Source organism: Mytilus californianus, unplaced genomic scaffold (assembly GCF_021869535.1).
Source record: "Mytilus californianus isolate M0D057914Y unplaced genomic scaffold, xbMytCali1.0.p SCAF_4, whole genome shotgun sequence".
In the NCBI taxonomy this organism is placed as follows: Eukaryota; Metazoa; Mollusca; class Bivalvia; order Mytilida; family Mytilidae; genus Mytilus; species Mytilus californianus.
The window spans coordinates 120,534,727-120,548,390 of NW_026262690.1; the positions used below are offsets into that span (position 1 = coordinate 120,534,727).

The window sequence follows — 13,664 nt, forward strand, 5'->3', positions numbered from 1 at the left end:
TTTTACAGGCATACCACAATGATATAGGACACCAGGGAAAAGATAGGACTCTCTCACTACTCAGAGACCGCTTTTATTGGCCGGGTATGGCACTGTGGCAGATGTTTACGGAGGAAAACCATCCCTAATCACAGAGCACCGCTGGTAAGTATTCAGACCACCGCACCGTTACAGCTTGTATGCGTGGATTATCTAACCCTGGAACCATCGAAAGGAGGACAACAGTATGTCTTAGTTATTACAGACCATTTTACCAGGTTTGCACAAGCTATACCAACAAGGAATATGACAGCAAGAACAACAGCTGAAGCACTGTACAACCACTACATCGTTCACTATGGACTTCCTGAAAGACTCCACTCAGACCAAGGAGCACAGTTTGAGTCAAAGCTTATTAAGGAACTCTGTACCTTAACAGGAATGGTAAAATCCACCAGTTACCACCCACAAGGGAATGGACAATGCGAAAGGTTTAACCGGACGTTAATGAGTATGCTGGGAACCCTGGAGTTTGAACAGAAGAGAAACTGGAAGGCTTATGTTGGACCATTGGTATATTGTTACAACAGCACCAGACACGATTCAACTGGCTACTCACCATACTTCTTGATGTTTGGGAGAAATCCAAGATTGCCAGTGGATATTGCATTTGGATTAAGGAAGGAAGCGAAGAATCAAGACTACATCAACAACCTTAAAGATAGACTGGAGTATGCACACAAGGCTGCAGCAGAGATGTCGAAGAAATCTCAGTTGAAACAGAAAGGAGGTTATGATACTAAGGTTCGTGGTGCAATTATACAGAAGGGAGACAGAGTATTGGTACGAATCAACGCATTTGAAGGACGACACAAGCTCTCCGATAAATGGGAAAAGGATTCTTACCGTTTTCTTGATCAACCAAACAAGGACATTCCAGTTTATACAGTACCACCTGTAACGATACCTGATAGACCAGTACCAATTCAAGACTACAGGCAGAACGAATCTTCTGATGAAAAGTCAGTGGAATTGGTCAATATACATCCAAATGCTGATGATGACAGTGACTCATCCGTTACCGATCAACATCACAGCAGGAAGAGCAAAATGAGGTATTAGAGACAGAAGCTTCAGAATCTGATGGGTACGCCCTTTCTCAGGCTGATTCAGTTGCAACAGTTGATGAGATAGATTCCGAAGAAGAACAGAGAAGCACTTTAGATGGTAGAAATGACATAGAACAGCAGGAGAATCTACCTGAAGACAGTTCGTCGTCATCTTCTCCGACTATTAGACGGTCTACCAGGGAAAGTAGACAACCAGCTTGGATGCGGTCAGGTAAGTATGACACATCGCATTCAGCTAGTTTGGTTACAGAGAAGGATTAGTACCAGAGGATCCAGTGTATTACATACATCATTGGCAGGAACCAACTTATTTGAAGATCTACAAACAGAAGCAGCAAAGACGATTTTAGATATTGTTAAAACTCCACAGAGCAAATGACGGGACGTCATTTCAGATCAGGGAGGAGTATGTGCTAGCGTGTATTTATTCATGATTGAATAAATATTGATATGATTTTGTAATTTGTATTTTATTTCTTATTTGAATTTACTTTAAAATAAAGATGATTTTATTCCTAATTCATATTTGGTGTTTTCGTTTTCAAATAGATTAATTACGGATTGTAATTAATTATGAGTTGTACTATTCGTATTTTATATTCACAGACTTTGACGATTGACTAGTTTCGTCTTGATTGTTACTCACTTCTACTATTTTGACGGTCAGTGTTTTACGCTTGATTTGACCGCACACTTTCTACTATTTCATTGGTTATATATCTTTTGGCGGTTTATTTCTATTGAAGTCTATAGTTAATTGTGGATTGATGTTCAAACCGAACAGATGTTTCATATATTTTCTTCAGTCTTCATTTGCTGTCTCATATTTTGTATTATTTGTATTGGAGGAATTTCACGATTATTTCAGGTCAGTTTGCTTACTTGTCTCTTTAGATATTCTGTATATCTTATTTTCATCGTAATTTTATTACCGGATTAATCAGTATTTCACGCACGAGTAACTTTCCATTTTAGCATGACTTCGTAGTAAGAATGTGTATCGTTTGATTGGTGAATGAATGTTGTAAATTATTTAAATGGTTAACGTAACTTTTATGACAGGCACATTATTATTTTACATTTGAGTTACATAATTTAAGCCTGGAAATAAATAAGTGTAAAGATAAACGTAACGAATGGCGAATATTTGAGCAGGATGAGTCCGAGAGTAAATGAGTAAAATGTTAACTTGATAAATACTTTTCAGAGTCTTTATAACATTTTTGTCTCAGATTAATAGATTTTAAGTACTATAAAAATCTGTGCATAGTAACTATAATTTAGTATCAATTATACAGGTTTTATGACAGAGTTCTGCATATGATGTAGTAATACGTTGAGGCATAATCTTTGTACCTCATACGAGGTAAGAATGAGTGTTTCAGTTGTAGTTGCTTATTATTTTATTAACTTAGTTATTTTGCTTTGTTTAGCTTAGCTCAGCTTTATTAGTTAACTGCTTTTCGCTATTGGCTTTATTAATGCTTATTTTGCTTAGACTGTTTGTTTATAGTTTTAACGGCTAATTCGTATATTATAATGTTATTGCTAAATGAGAAACTATATTTCTATTTTGCTCTTTTGACACGGAAAATTCTGTTTCGAATGTCACAGGAAGTAATACTTTGATAAGATAAGGTTTAATTGTGCATTTTGTTAATTTCATTAACTGTGACGTATTTCACAGTCAATTGGTTAATTTTTGTAAGTACACAGATTACGTCAATTTATCAAATTGATATAAAACATGTTTTAAAAGAATTAGTATATATACGTTGCTATTAAATGTGATATTATATTACAGGGTTTCATTTGATGCTTCTCGATAATAAAAACTATCCAGAACGCTACATAGTCTACTATTTATTTACGCCCCAGATAGTGCGACTACACTAAAATCACTGAAGAGACATTAATTGCCGAAATCCGGATATGGTGTACAAAAACCTTTGCACCTTTGGTTTGCGGTATACCATCTTTTCCGCAAGTTTATTGTTTTCTGTTTAGTATTAAATTGATAATTAAGATCCATTTATTACATCGGTGATCCGTTTATTTGGCAATCGCCAATGGCAGTCAGCAGGGTTTAAGAACATGTGTAGTTCGACCTGTTAGTCAAATGCGTTTTGTTTAAAATATACTTTTTCACATTTTTTGGTCTTTTGGAAAATGTTGTTTGTGCTGTATTTAGACCCCTCTAACAAAAAATTTGTTTTGCATGCACACGTATAAAAATTGCGGTTTTTATCCAACGCAATCATAATAGCGGCGGCGGCGTTAGCTAACTTCTTAAAAGCTTTATATTTTAGAAGCTAGAAGACCTGGATGCTTCATACTTTGTATATAGATGCCTTATGTTACGAAGTTTCCGTCTGTCATATGTCCATTGTCCTTGACCTCATTTTCATGGTTCAGTGACTACTTGAAAAAAAAGTCAACATTTTTTGTAATGTTAATTTCTTTCTTATTATGAGTAATAGGATAACTATATTTAGTATGTGCGTACCTTGCAAGGTCCTCATGCTCGTCAGACAATTTTCATTTGACCTCGACCTCATTTCATGGATCAGTGAACAAGGTTAAGTTTTCGTGGTCAAGTCCATATATCAGATACTATAAGCAGTAGGTCTACTATATTTGGTATATGGAATGATTGAAAGGTGTACATGTCCAACTGGTAGGTGTCATCTGACCTTGACCTCATTTTGATGGTTCAGTCGTCAAAGTTAAGTTTTTGAGTTTTGGTCTTTTTTTCTAATACTATATGCAATAGGTCAAATATATTTGGTGTATGGAAATATTTTATGATGTACATGTCAGTCTCGCAGGTTTTATTTGACCTTGACCTCATTTCCGCGGTTCATTTCTCAGTGTTTAGTTTTTGTGTTTTGGTCTGTTTTTCTTCAACTATAAGCAATAGATCAACTATATTTGTTGTTTGGAAGGATTGTAAGGTGTATATGTCTGTCTGGCAGGTATCATCTTACCTTGACCTCATTTTCATGGTTCATTGGTCAATATTTAGTTTTCTTGGTTAAGATTGTTTCTTAGAAACTATAAGCAATAGGTCAACTATGTTTGGTTTATTGAATGATTGTAAGGTGTACATGTATTTCTTGTTTGGTTTATCTGACCTTGACCTCATTTTCTTGGATCATGTTAAGTTTATGTGTTACTTGTAGTAAAGCTTTATATTTAGGACTATCAACATAAAATCAATGGTTAGTAAAGAAGGCGAGACATTTCAGTGTGTGCACTCTTGTATATATATACATGTATACTATAGGATTGAGGTGCATTTTGGAGATTGATGCGCCCAATAACTTTGGTTCATCAATATTTTTTGATAAATTCAAATAATCTTGATGTCGTAAATTATTATCAAAACTAAGGTTTCAACTCTATGAGGCAAAGTTGACCTTAGATGGATTTAGTCATTTTTTTTATGTCCTTTTTAGTGATATATAGCTCTTCAACTGTTTGGGATCTTATACAACCTTGGCTTTCAAATATTCGGCATTGAGCGTTCCTGGTGAACGTAAATCCAGAAAAGCGCCTCGGAGGTAGGAAATTTATTACGAGTTGTTTTCATTTTTATACGTTAAGTCTCCTTCCTTTGATGAGCAACCAAAGTGTTTATACATGTATGAACTAATTTTATGACGTCAAAGTATTCCAGGTATAATATTCTGTGCATTGTATTGGAATTTTAAGTAATAAACGTTTGTTGTACAGAGTATATTTACTTTAAACTAAGTGATTTTTGTTGTTGTTGTACAGAGTATATTTACTATAAACTAAGTGATTTTTCCAATCGGAACTTTTGTTACATAGTAAAATTCTTTGGAATAAATATTATGCTGGAACTTTAGTAACAGATATGGATTCACATAACTCTTTGAGAGATACAATACATAGGAATATCAAAATTTTGTACAATTTGATTGTTCAATTGCAACCATTTATGTTAGTGACAATACTCATTTCAAAGCAACCAACAATCAATCGATCAATCATTTCAAAACATATTGCGTCCGTCCGGTCTGGTTAGCGCTCTCTTTTGATCAATTCTTGCCAGATTTTTATAAAACTTATATCATAGGTTTATATCAGCATGGTCTTGCACCTGTCCTAAGTCAGGAAACAGTCAGTGGTTGTCGTTTGTTGATGTGGTTCATAAATGTTTCTCGTTTCTCGTTTTTTATATAGATTATAACGTTGATTTTCCTGTTTGAATGGTTTTACAATAGTCATTTTTGGGGCCCTTTATAGCTCGCTGTTCGGTATGAGCCGTGTTCAAGGCCGTACTTTGACCTATAATGGTTTACTTTTACAAATTGTGACTTGGATGGAGAGTTGTCTCATTGGCACTCATACCACATCTTCTTATATCTATTGAACGAGTTTGAAAATCAGTTCCGATGAACTATTGTTAAAAGAGTTATGCCCCTTGGAAACATTCATTATATGGACAATTGCACCGTGAGCGCTCTCATGTGTAAAATTCTTGCCAGATTTTTATGAAACTTATATCGTAGGTTTATATCAGCAATGTCTCGGACGAGTTCAAAAAATCAGTGCCGATTATTAATTTTCAAAAGAGTTATGGCCCTTAGAAATATTAATGATATGGAGAATTGCATTTTTAGCGCTCTCATATGTACAATTCTAGCCAGATTTTTATGTAAGTTATATTGTAGTTTCGTATTAGCAATGTCTTGGCCGAGTTCGAAAATCAGTGCCGATCAATAATTTTTAAAAGAGTTATGGCTCTTAGACATATTAATAATATGGAAAATTGCAGCATTAACTCTCTCATTTATACAATTCTAGCCAGATTATGAAGAAACTTATAAGGTAGGTTTATATCAGCAATGTCCCAGACGAGTGTGAAAATCAGTGCCGATCAATTATTTTTAAAAGATTTCTGCCCATTAGAAATATTAATTATATGGAAATTTGCATTGTAAGCGCTCTCACATGTACAATTTCTGCCAGATTTTTATCAAATTCATATCAAAGGTTAATATCACCAATGTCATGAACAATTTCGAAAATAATTGCCAATCAAATATTTCAATGAGTTATACCCCTTGGAAATATTAAATATATAAGAAATCGTCTCAAGTTTTCAACTCTGTAAATAAAGGCAACAGTAGTATACCGCTGTTCGAAACTCATAAATCGATAGAGATAAAAACAAATCCGGGTTACAAACTAAAACTGAGGGAAACACATCAAATATAAGAGGAGAACAACGACACAACAGAAACACAACACTAAAATTCAACACACACAGAAACGAACTATAATATAACAATGGCCATTAGTCTTTTGTATAATTTCCGGTCATCCTAGCTAGGAACAGATTTTATTGGGCTTCATGATCCAGGAAACTGTTTTATGAAGAAGGATTAAATATTATATTACATTAGTTTTCAAGAATTTTTGTTATATACCATTTTTATTGCATGTGGAACATATATTATGCAAAATAAATTTTCAGTTAAAGACACCAATATGAATAAATTACTTTAAAATAACTTTGACGAGGTTTTAAATATATTTCTTCATTCTCCTTTAAGTTAATTTTTACATCTTGTACAGTTTCCTACAGCAATAAATTTATTCTCATTCAGATTCCAAATTGTGCAAAGGGAATGAAATGATATGTAAGTGAAGGAAATTCTAGAAAACAAAAACTTTTCTTGACTTTTAGTTTGATATCAAAGTTCAAGTCGCAGGAACTTAATACTTTTCATTCATATTTCCATGTATAAATAGACTAAAATTCAGTTTTAAAGTTTTGAGTCCTTTGCTAATTGATTAACTTGGTGAAAGGATGGATTTTGATAGTGTCGATTTTGTCAGTTTTGATGGAGTTTCAATCTTTTGAATTTACCTTGGAGTTATTTTTCATATACTTTTTAATAGTCCTAAAAACATGTGTTACTTTTTTACAGAAAATATTGGACATTTGATTTGAGATATCAACGTCAGACTTCCAAAGGGTGATATATCCTTCTGCATATCGACACAAAATAAACAAAAAGTTTCCCAACTAACTACATTTGCTATGACATTCCTTTGTCTTGTCTTGTGATGCAAACAATCTGCATTTCTGTATAAAGGATACAAAAATCAACAAGATGGCGTCTCTTTCTACAGAGGAAGAAAACTATGTAAGAATGAGTTTATTGCTGACAGGTATTTCTCCACGTGCAGCTAGAGCCTTGTTTGATCGTGAATTCCACCAATCATGTTTGGACTCATCTTTAAAGAAAGCATACAACAAACTGATGGACTTGAAAATGAAAAAAGTTATAAATAAAGCACAATGGAAACTCCTGTTCCCTCGTTTTCCTGGTAAGTGCAAAGCCTCGTTTTTGATTGGTCACTTCAATTTCAATCACAATCTGTATTAACCAATTAATGAGTAAATTGAAGTTCTGTGTGAAAAGTAAACTTTTTTTTATCTATGACAGCAATCTGTACTAAATATTCAGTCCTGTAATGATTCTGTTTACAGGTTTTATTGTATAATATGCTAGTCACAGTGAAACTTTCTAATTTTTGAACTTACGGTGCAACACAGGCAATGTGAGCTATTACCGTCACTTTGTGTCTGTCGACCGTCTGCTTTTCCTTGTTTGTCACTCAGCTGTCGGTTGTCCGTAAATGAACAATAAAAATCTTCTTAAGTGGAACTGTTCAAGTGATTGACACCAAGGTATTCTGCTTCATCTGTAGGATGTTAACTGTAAAGTTTGTGATGTTTGTTCAGGTTGATCAACCAACATGGCTACCATTGCTAAAATTGGTGGAACTAATGTTTTTGGGTAATATAGAACAAAAGAAATACATGTATAGAAACCATAGAAGAATAAGTAGGGAAAAATTTCAGAAAAACCTATTGACCTGTTTTAGAGTTTTTGCCACTGAAAAGATGACAAATTGTGCATGTGTTTGGCTGTTATTTTGAATATCTAAACAGCTAGGTTTAAAATCTTTAAAAACTAGATTTTTGCCCCTGATATTGCTATTTTAATAGTTTTATCCAGTTTTTGGATGTAACCAAAATAAATTACAGTAGCGTTTAAATTGCAAATTTAATCAGCAGCTAAAAAAATCTAACATCAGCAATAAAAGGTCCATACAAGCAGAATTCACTAGGTGATTGATTCAGGCACAGATGAGCCTCTTGTTGGTACAATGGAAATAGTATTGACCAATTACAACAGAACCTCCTATCTCAAACTACTTTTACTTACCATGAGGAAACCCTTATTTTAAGGATAGGTTATCAATGTGTGGTTCGTTTGATATCTTTCTTCCTTGGTCAAAATATCATATATCAAACTCGATATATACTCGATGCAGTGGTAGAATCATATGTTTTCTACCAAAACTATGATCAACTCCTAGGATAATATATTTTTTTTATGCATTCATGTTAGTCTGGCTTATATGTCATTTGGTCTGGTCTTCTTTTTAAGTAGTCATTTAGGTTTTTTGATTATGTGTATTCCATTATCTATGCATAATAGATCATGGCACAAGACTAACAGTCTCCGGGTGCAGAATTTTCTCGCTGTGTTGAAGACCCATTGGTGGCCTTCGGCTGTTTTCTGGTTTTCGGTCGGGTTGTTGTCTTTTTGACACATTCCCCGTTTTCATCCTCAATTTTAATTTTATATATATTTTCTATGTTAATTCTTGAAATGTACATATGCAGATACATATGACCTTTAACATATCATAAGTATAGTGATAAAAGATATTGTTCGCTTAGCATCTCCCATTGTTGGTCCTCCAATACAAAAATTAAAATCAGGAAAAATAAAAGGAACACCAAAACTGTAACGATACATAAACCAAGCAAATCAGCTCTGCATTGGGAAAATAACTGTATGATCTAAACAAATATGTATATTTAGAAGAAAAAAATTGTCAACTGATAAAAGTTTACAAATTCATGTCAAGCACACAATTTTCAAAAGCATTAAGAAATTGACAGGGTTGCAAATAAACAATCAATGAAGAGTCTTAGTCATTTGATAAGACTCTAGGCTGTCATGTCTGTTTCTTTCGAATTTTATAATGTTGACTGATGATCATACAGTTAATAAATGTCATTTAAATTATGACAAAAGATTATAAAAGATAATTATACAATGATAGTTTGTTTTCTTTTTGTACAACACATCATGGTTGTTGCCTTTTGACTTTCTGCACTGTCTCTTGCTTTTATTTTTAGATATTCCAGATTCGATTTTTATTCTTTATCAATGCCTATCTATATCATGTTTTATTATTTGTAGATGTTCCAGATTCTAAAACATTTGATATCACTTTAATGATAGCATTACTGAGAAATTTGACCACACTTTCCCCTCCTCTTCGTGAATTTGACTGTTTACCTTCTAACATTGAAACCACACCTGCAGCAGATTTAGCTAGAATCAAATACTACAGAAACTACATAGCTCACCTGAACGATGCGAAATTAGACTCTGTGATCTTCAATACTTATTGGAACGATATCACCAATGTATGTAGTGCTATTCAATTATATTCATCCCCCCTTTATCCAAACATTGGGTACTACTTACTCCTACAGTTTTCATGATTGAACATTTGATACTATGCAGGGTGTTATAACATATAGTAAGGCTTACTGTTCTTATCTCTGTTTATTTTTTTTTTAAATTTTCTAAAAATAACATTTAACTTTATGGTCATGCTTATGTTTTGTAGGTTGTTTTTTTTTAGCTTTGTTTTTGTCATTATGTTAGGTTTTGTTTTTTTGACTCTTTTGCTTTGGTAATTCCTGCCTTTTAAAAACAAATTGGTGAAAATATGTGTTTGGGATACATCATATTTCTGGCCAAACAGAACAATTCTCACGCTATATCTTTTTTATCATACTGGGTGTTTGGTCTTTAGGATGTCTTCTTTCTTATGTTGAATTCAATCGTAGGGTAATGATCAATTGTAAAATATGTAGATTGGATAGCTGCCAAGCGTTATTGGCATACTCATGATAAATATGATAAAGTGTTGGAAAGTACAACATTAATTGTTTCTTTTATAATTGAAAAAAAAACATGGCAAAATAAAGAAAAGTATGGATACTGATATCTATTGATTTCTTGTAAAAATCCAAAGAATTGTTTTATGATACGTTTTGAGTTTTCATTTAAAGGGGCCAAGTCATACCTTCTATGCTACGACTGATTTTCAATAAATATTTTGAAAAATCATTGTTAAAAGTTATAGAAGAATGCTCTGTTAGATATTTAGATTATTTGAAAAGTGTATTGTTTACATCTGAGTTAAACTATTTTGATCAATCATATCATTGGGAACAATTCAAACATTTATTATTTTTGATAACATGACATTTTATTGTATGCGCCAATTAAGCCCTAAATCATACCTTCTCTTTCTTAGGATCGATTAAAGCCATTACCACTAGACCAATTTCAAGCAAGCAAACTTGAACTGAATGATCCTTAGGGTATCAAATATTAAAACTGTGTTTATTGTTCCTGTCAAGATGACCACAATAGCTATACATAGTATATAAGGGTAAAATGCATTATTTCATTAATATTTTGCAAATCATAAGAGGGAAAATATGAAAAAGTATATAAATGCTCAGTTGTCAAGATCTAACTGCTACCCATTTCCATCAAAATTATCAGATATCTCCTTTAAAGATTCATGCTCTTTAAAAGATGATTTTGTTTTCCAATTTCGAGTGTTTGCCTATTACCTTGAAAACTATTAGAAACGGCAATTTTGATCAGCAATAAATTATACCAAAATACTGGTATGACTGAAACTATCTGATGACTGCTTTTTGAAATTATTTTTACTAGTTTTTCAAGTTTCTGCCTATTATCTCGAAATTTATTATAAACTCTAAAAAGAAAAAAATTAAAGCCAAAAAAAAAAAAAAAAAATCTTAAAAAATGTCAATATGAATAAAACCACTGGATGACTCCTGAAATGTCAATTTTGACCTATTTGTAAGTTTTGTCTCTTATCTCAAAACTATAATAGATCAGCAGAAACTAGGGATATCAACTATGTGACGAATTAATTACTGGTTGGTTTTGTGGTTCTTTATCTCAAGGGGTTTTAACCCCTCTGCATTATTATCTGGGACTAGATTATAGTCCCAGAAAATATATTTCATAATTTAAAGCTCATTAATCACAATCCAAATTAATTTAACAATAATTTTAATACAATTATCCAATAGATATAGGAAGATGTGGTATGAGTGCCAATTAGACAACTCTCCATCCAAGTTACAATTTATAAAAGTAAACCATTATAGGTCAAGGTACGGCCTTCAACACGGAGCATTGGCTCACACCGAACAGCAAGCTATAAAGGGCCCCAGAAAATTACTAGTGTAAAACCATTCAAACGGAAAAACCAACGGTCTAATCTATATAAAAACGAGAAACGAGAAACACGTATGAACTACATAAACAGACGACAACTACTGTAATCAGATTCCTGACTTAGGACAGGGGTAAACATTTGCAGCGGGATTAAACGTTTTAATGGTACCAAACAGTCTCCCTTTTCTGAAACAATAGTATAACATCACAACATAGACAAACACACTATAAAATATCAATTGGAAGGCTTTACTCAATCAAAAAACGTAAATTAACACACAATGAACGAATAAATTTGACCTGTGACACCTGAATGCAAATACACAGTTAATAAAAAATTACAAGGGATAAATAATTAAAGTCAAAAGTAAATAAACAGGTTTAAACAAAGTTAGAGTATGTTATCACTGTGAAATTTCAAACAATTTATAGAAAATCATCACTTTTGAAGAAACCTGCGTCATATTATACACAGGTTAATGAAAATAATTTTGTTGTTATGTATACTTCTTCTTCTGTGTGTATAAAATCTTCCGTTTAGGAATACCAAGAAATTTCTTTAATATCAATAAAACTAATCTAACACTTGGTACATATGGGGTGAATATCAACAATAAAAATATACAATTAGTGCTAGATAAAACTTCCTGTACAGGTCCAAGAATAGCATCTAAGGAAAAATGAAATAATTTTGATGTTCATAGTACGAAGAAGTGAAAATTTGTAGTAATTAAATACCAAATAATCAAAGCTGGTATATAGACAAGATCCATGTAATGAATACAAATTCTGATCAAACAACAGTTAAATTATGTGATCGTAAAAAAAACACATTTTCAAAGGCCAGATGATTGAAGTCACTGATGCATTTAACAATGCACTGAGAATCACAAGAGAGTCTCGAGCTTAACGTGAGACCAATTTTGTTTTCATTAAGAAATATTATCATGTCAATTATTCTAGGGAAGAGTCGTTTTTTTCAGTTCGTTTTTAACTGTCGTGCATATATAAAGTGCACAAAGATATCTAAGTGACATTCAAAACTCATTATTCAAAAAAATCTGACAACGGCATGGCAAAAAACGAAAGACGACAAAAAGACACACAAGTTCAATATGACATGTTTAGCCAAAAGTTAAGTCATAGGAAAGCTGCTTCCATGTGTAGACAACCTCTAGAATATATCTCAAAACTTCGTTAGAATGTCCGAAGGGAAGATGTTGGAGGCATTTTCAATGAAACTTTTGCACAAACATACGAAACGTAGTTTTTACGATGATTTATCAGTTTAATTTTTCGATGGGTGTTATGAAGAAAACACATTAAAAAAAGAAACCAATGCCCTAACAGGAAACCGATTACTGTAGTACATTTTCATATTCGATACTTTGAATTACTGAAGAAAACAAAATCAACAAAAATATCGAATTCAAGAAAATTTCAAAAGGGGAAGTCCATAAAACCTGAAAAAATCAAACGTCAGACTAAGCTCCAGTATTCGAGTTGTCGTTGATATCCCTAACTAAAACTGTAATCCACAAAAAAACGATCAGCAATTAAGGATCTTCAAAAGGACCTATATGATCGAAACAATTGGATGAATCATAGAATTAGTTGCCCTAAAAGATGATTATTTACTAATTTTCAGTCTATTGTCGCTTAAAATATAATCCCTTACCGAAAAATAAGCCCTGCGGCAAACATTTGCCGCAAGTTTGCAGCAAACATTGCCGCAAGCTTGCAGCAAACATTTGCTGCAAACTTGCCGCAACCATTTTACCATGCAAATGAAGGTTGCGGCAAGCTTGCTGCAAACATAATTATGCAAATTAGATTTGCCGCAAGCTTGCGGCAATTGTTTGTTGCAAACTTGCGGCAAACTTGCAGGAACTACACATATACCAATGTCATGTGTGTAGACACATTTAATTTATCTCGTCAAATTACACAGCAACATTTTTTAAAAGAATTCCTGCCTGTATACAAACAGTCATTGAAAGAATTCTTGCAAACTTAAAGATTTAAGGAAATACATACATGCATTTGAGTTTTGAAAAAGGGGGCAGGGGTCATTCTCAAATGACATCATATACCTGTAGTAAGAAATGAAAAAGGATAAATCTCAAATGTGTATTGG

General features: G+C 32.9%; 1 protein-coding gene across 1 annotated transcript in view; it reads left to right on the plus strand.

Moving 5' to 3' along the window:
* Positions 1–13,664, plus strand: part of LOC127699177 (uncharacterized) — a 35,371-nt gene that overhangs the window by 6,341 nt on the left and 15,366 nt on the right. Inside the window, exons 2-3 of the mRNA XM_052202912.1 lie at positions 7,073–7,475; positions 9,431–9,660. Of these exons, the coding sequence (XP_052058872.1) occupies positions 7,259–7,475; positions 9,431–9,660 (447 nt within the window). The 5' untranslated portion in view covers positions 7,073–7,258. The remainder of the gene's footprint in view (positions 1–7,072; positions 7,476–9,430; positions 9,661–13,664) is intronic.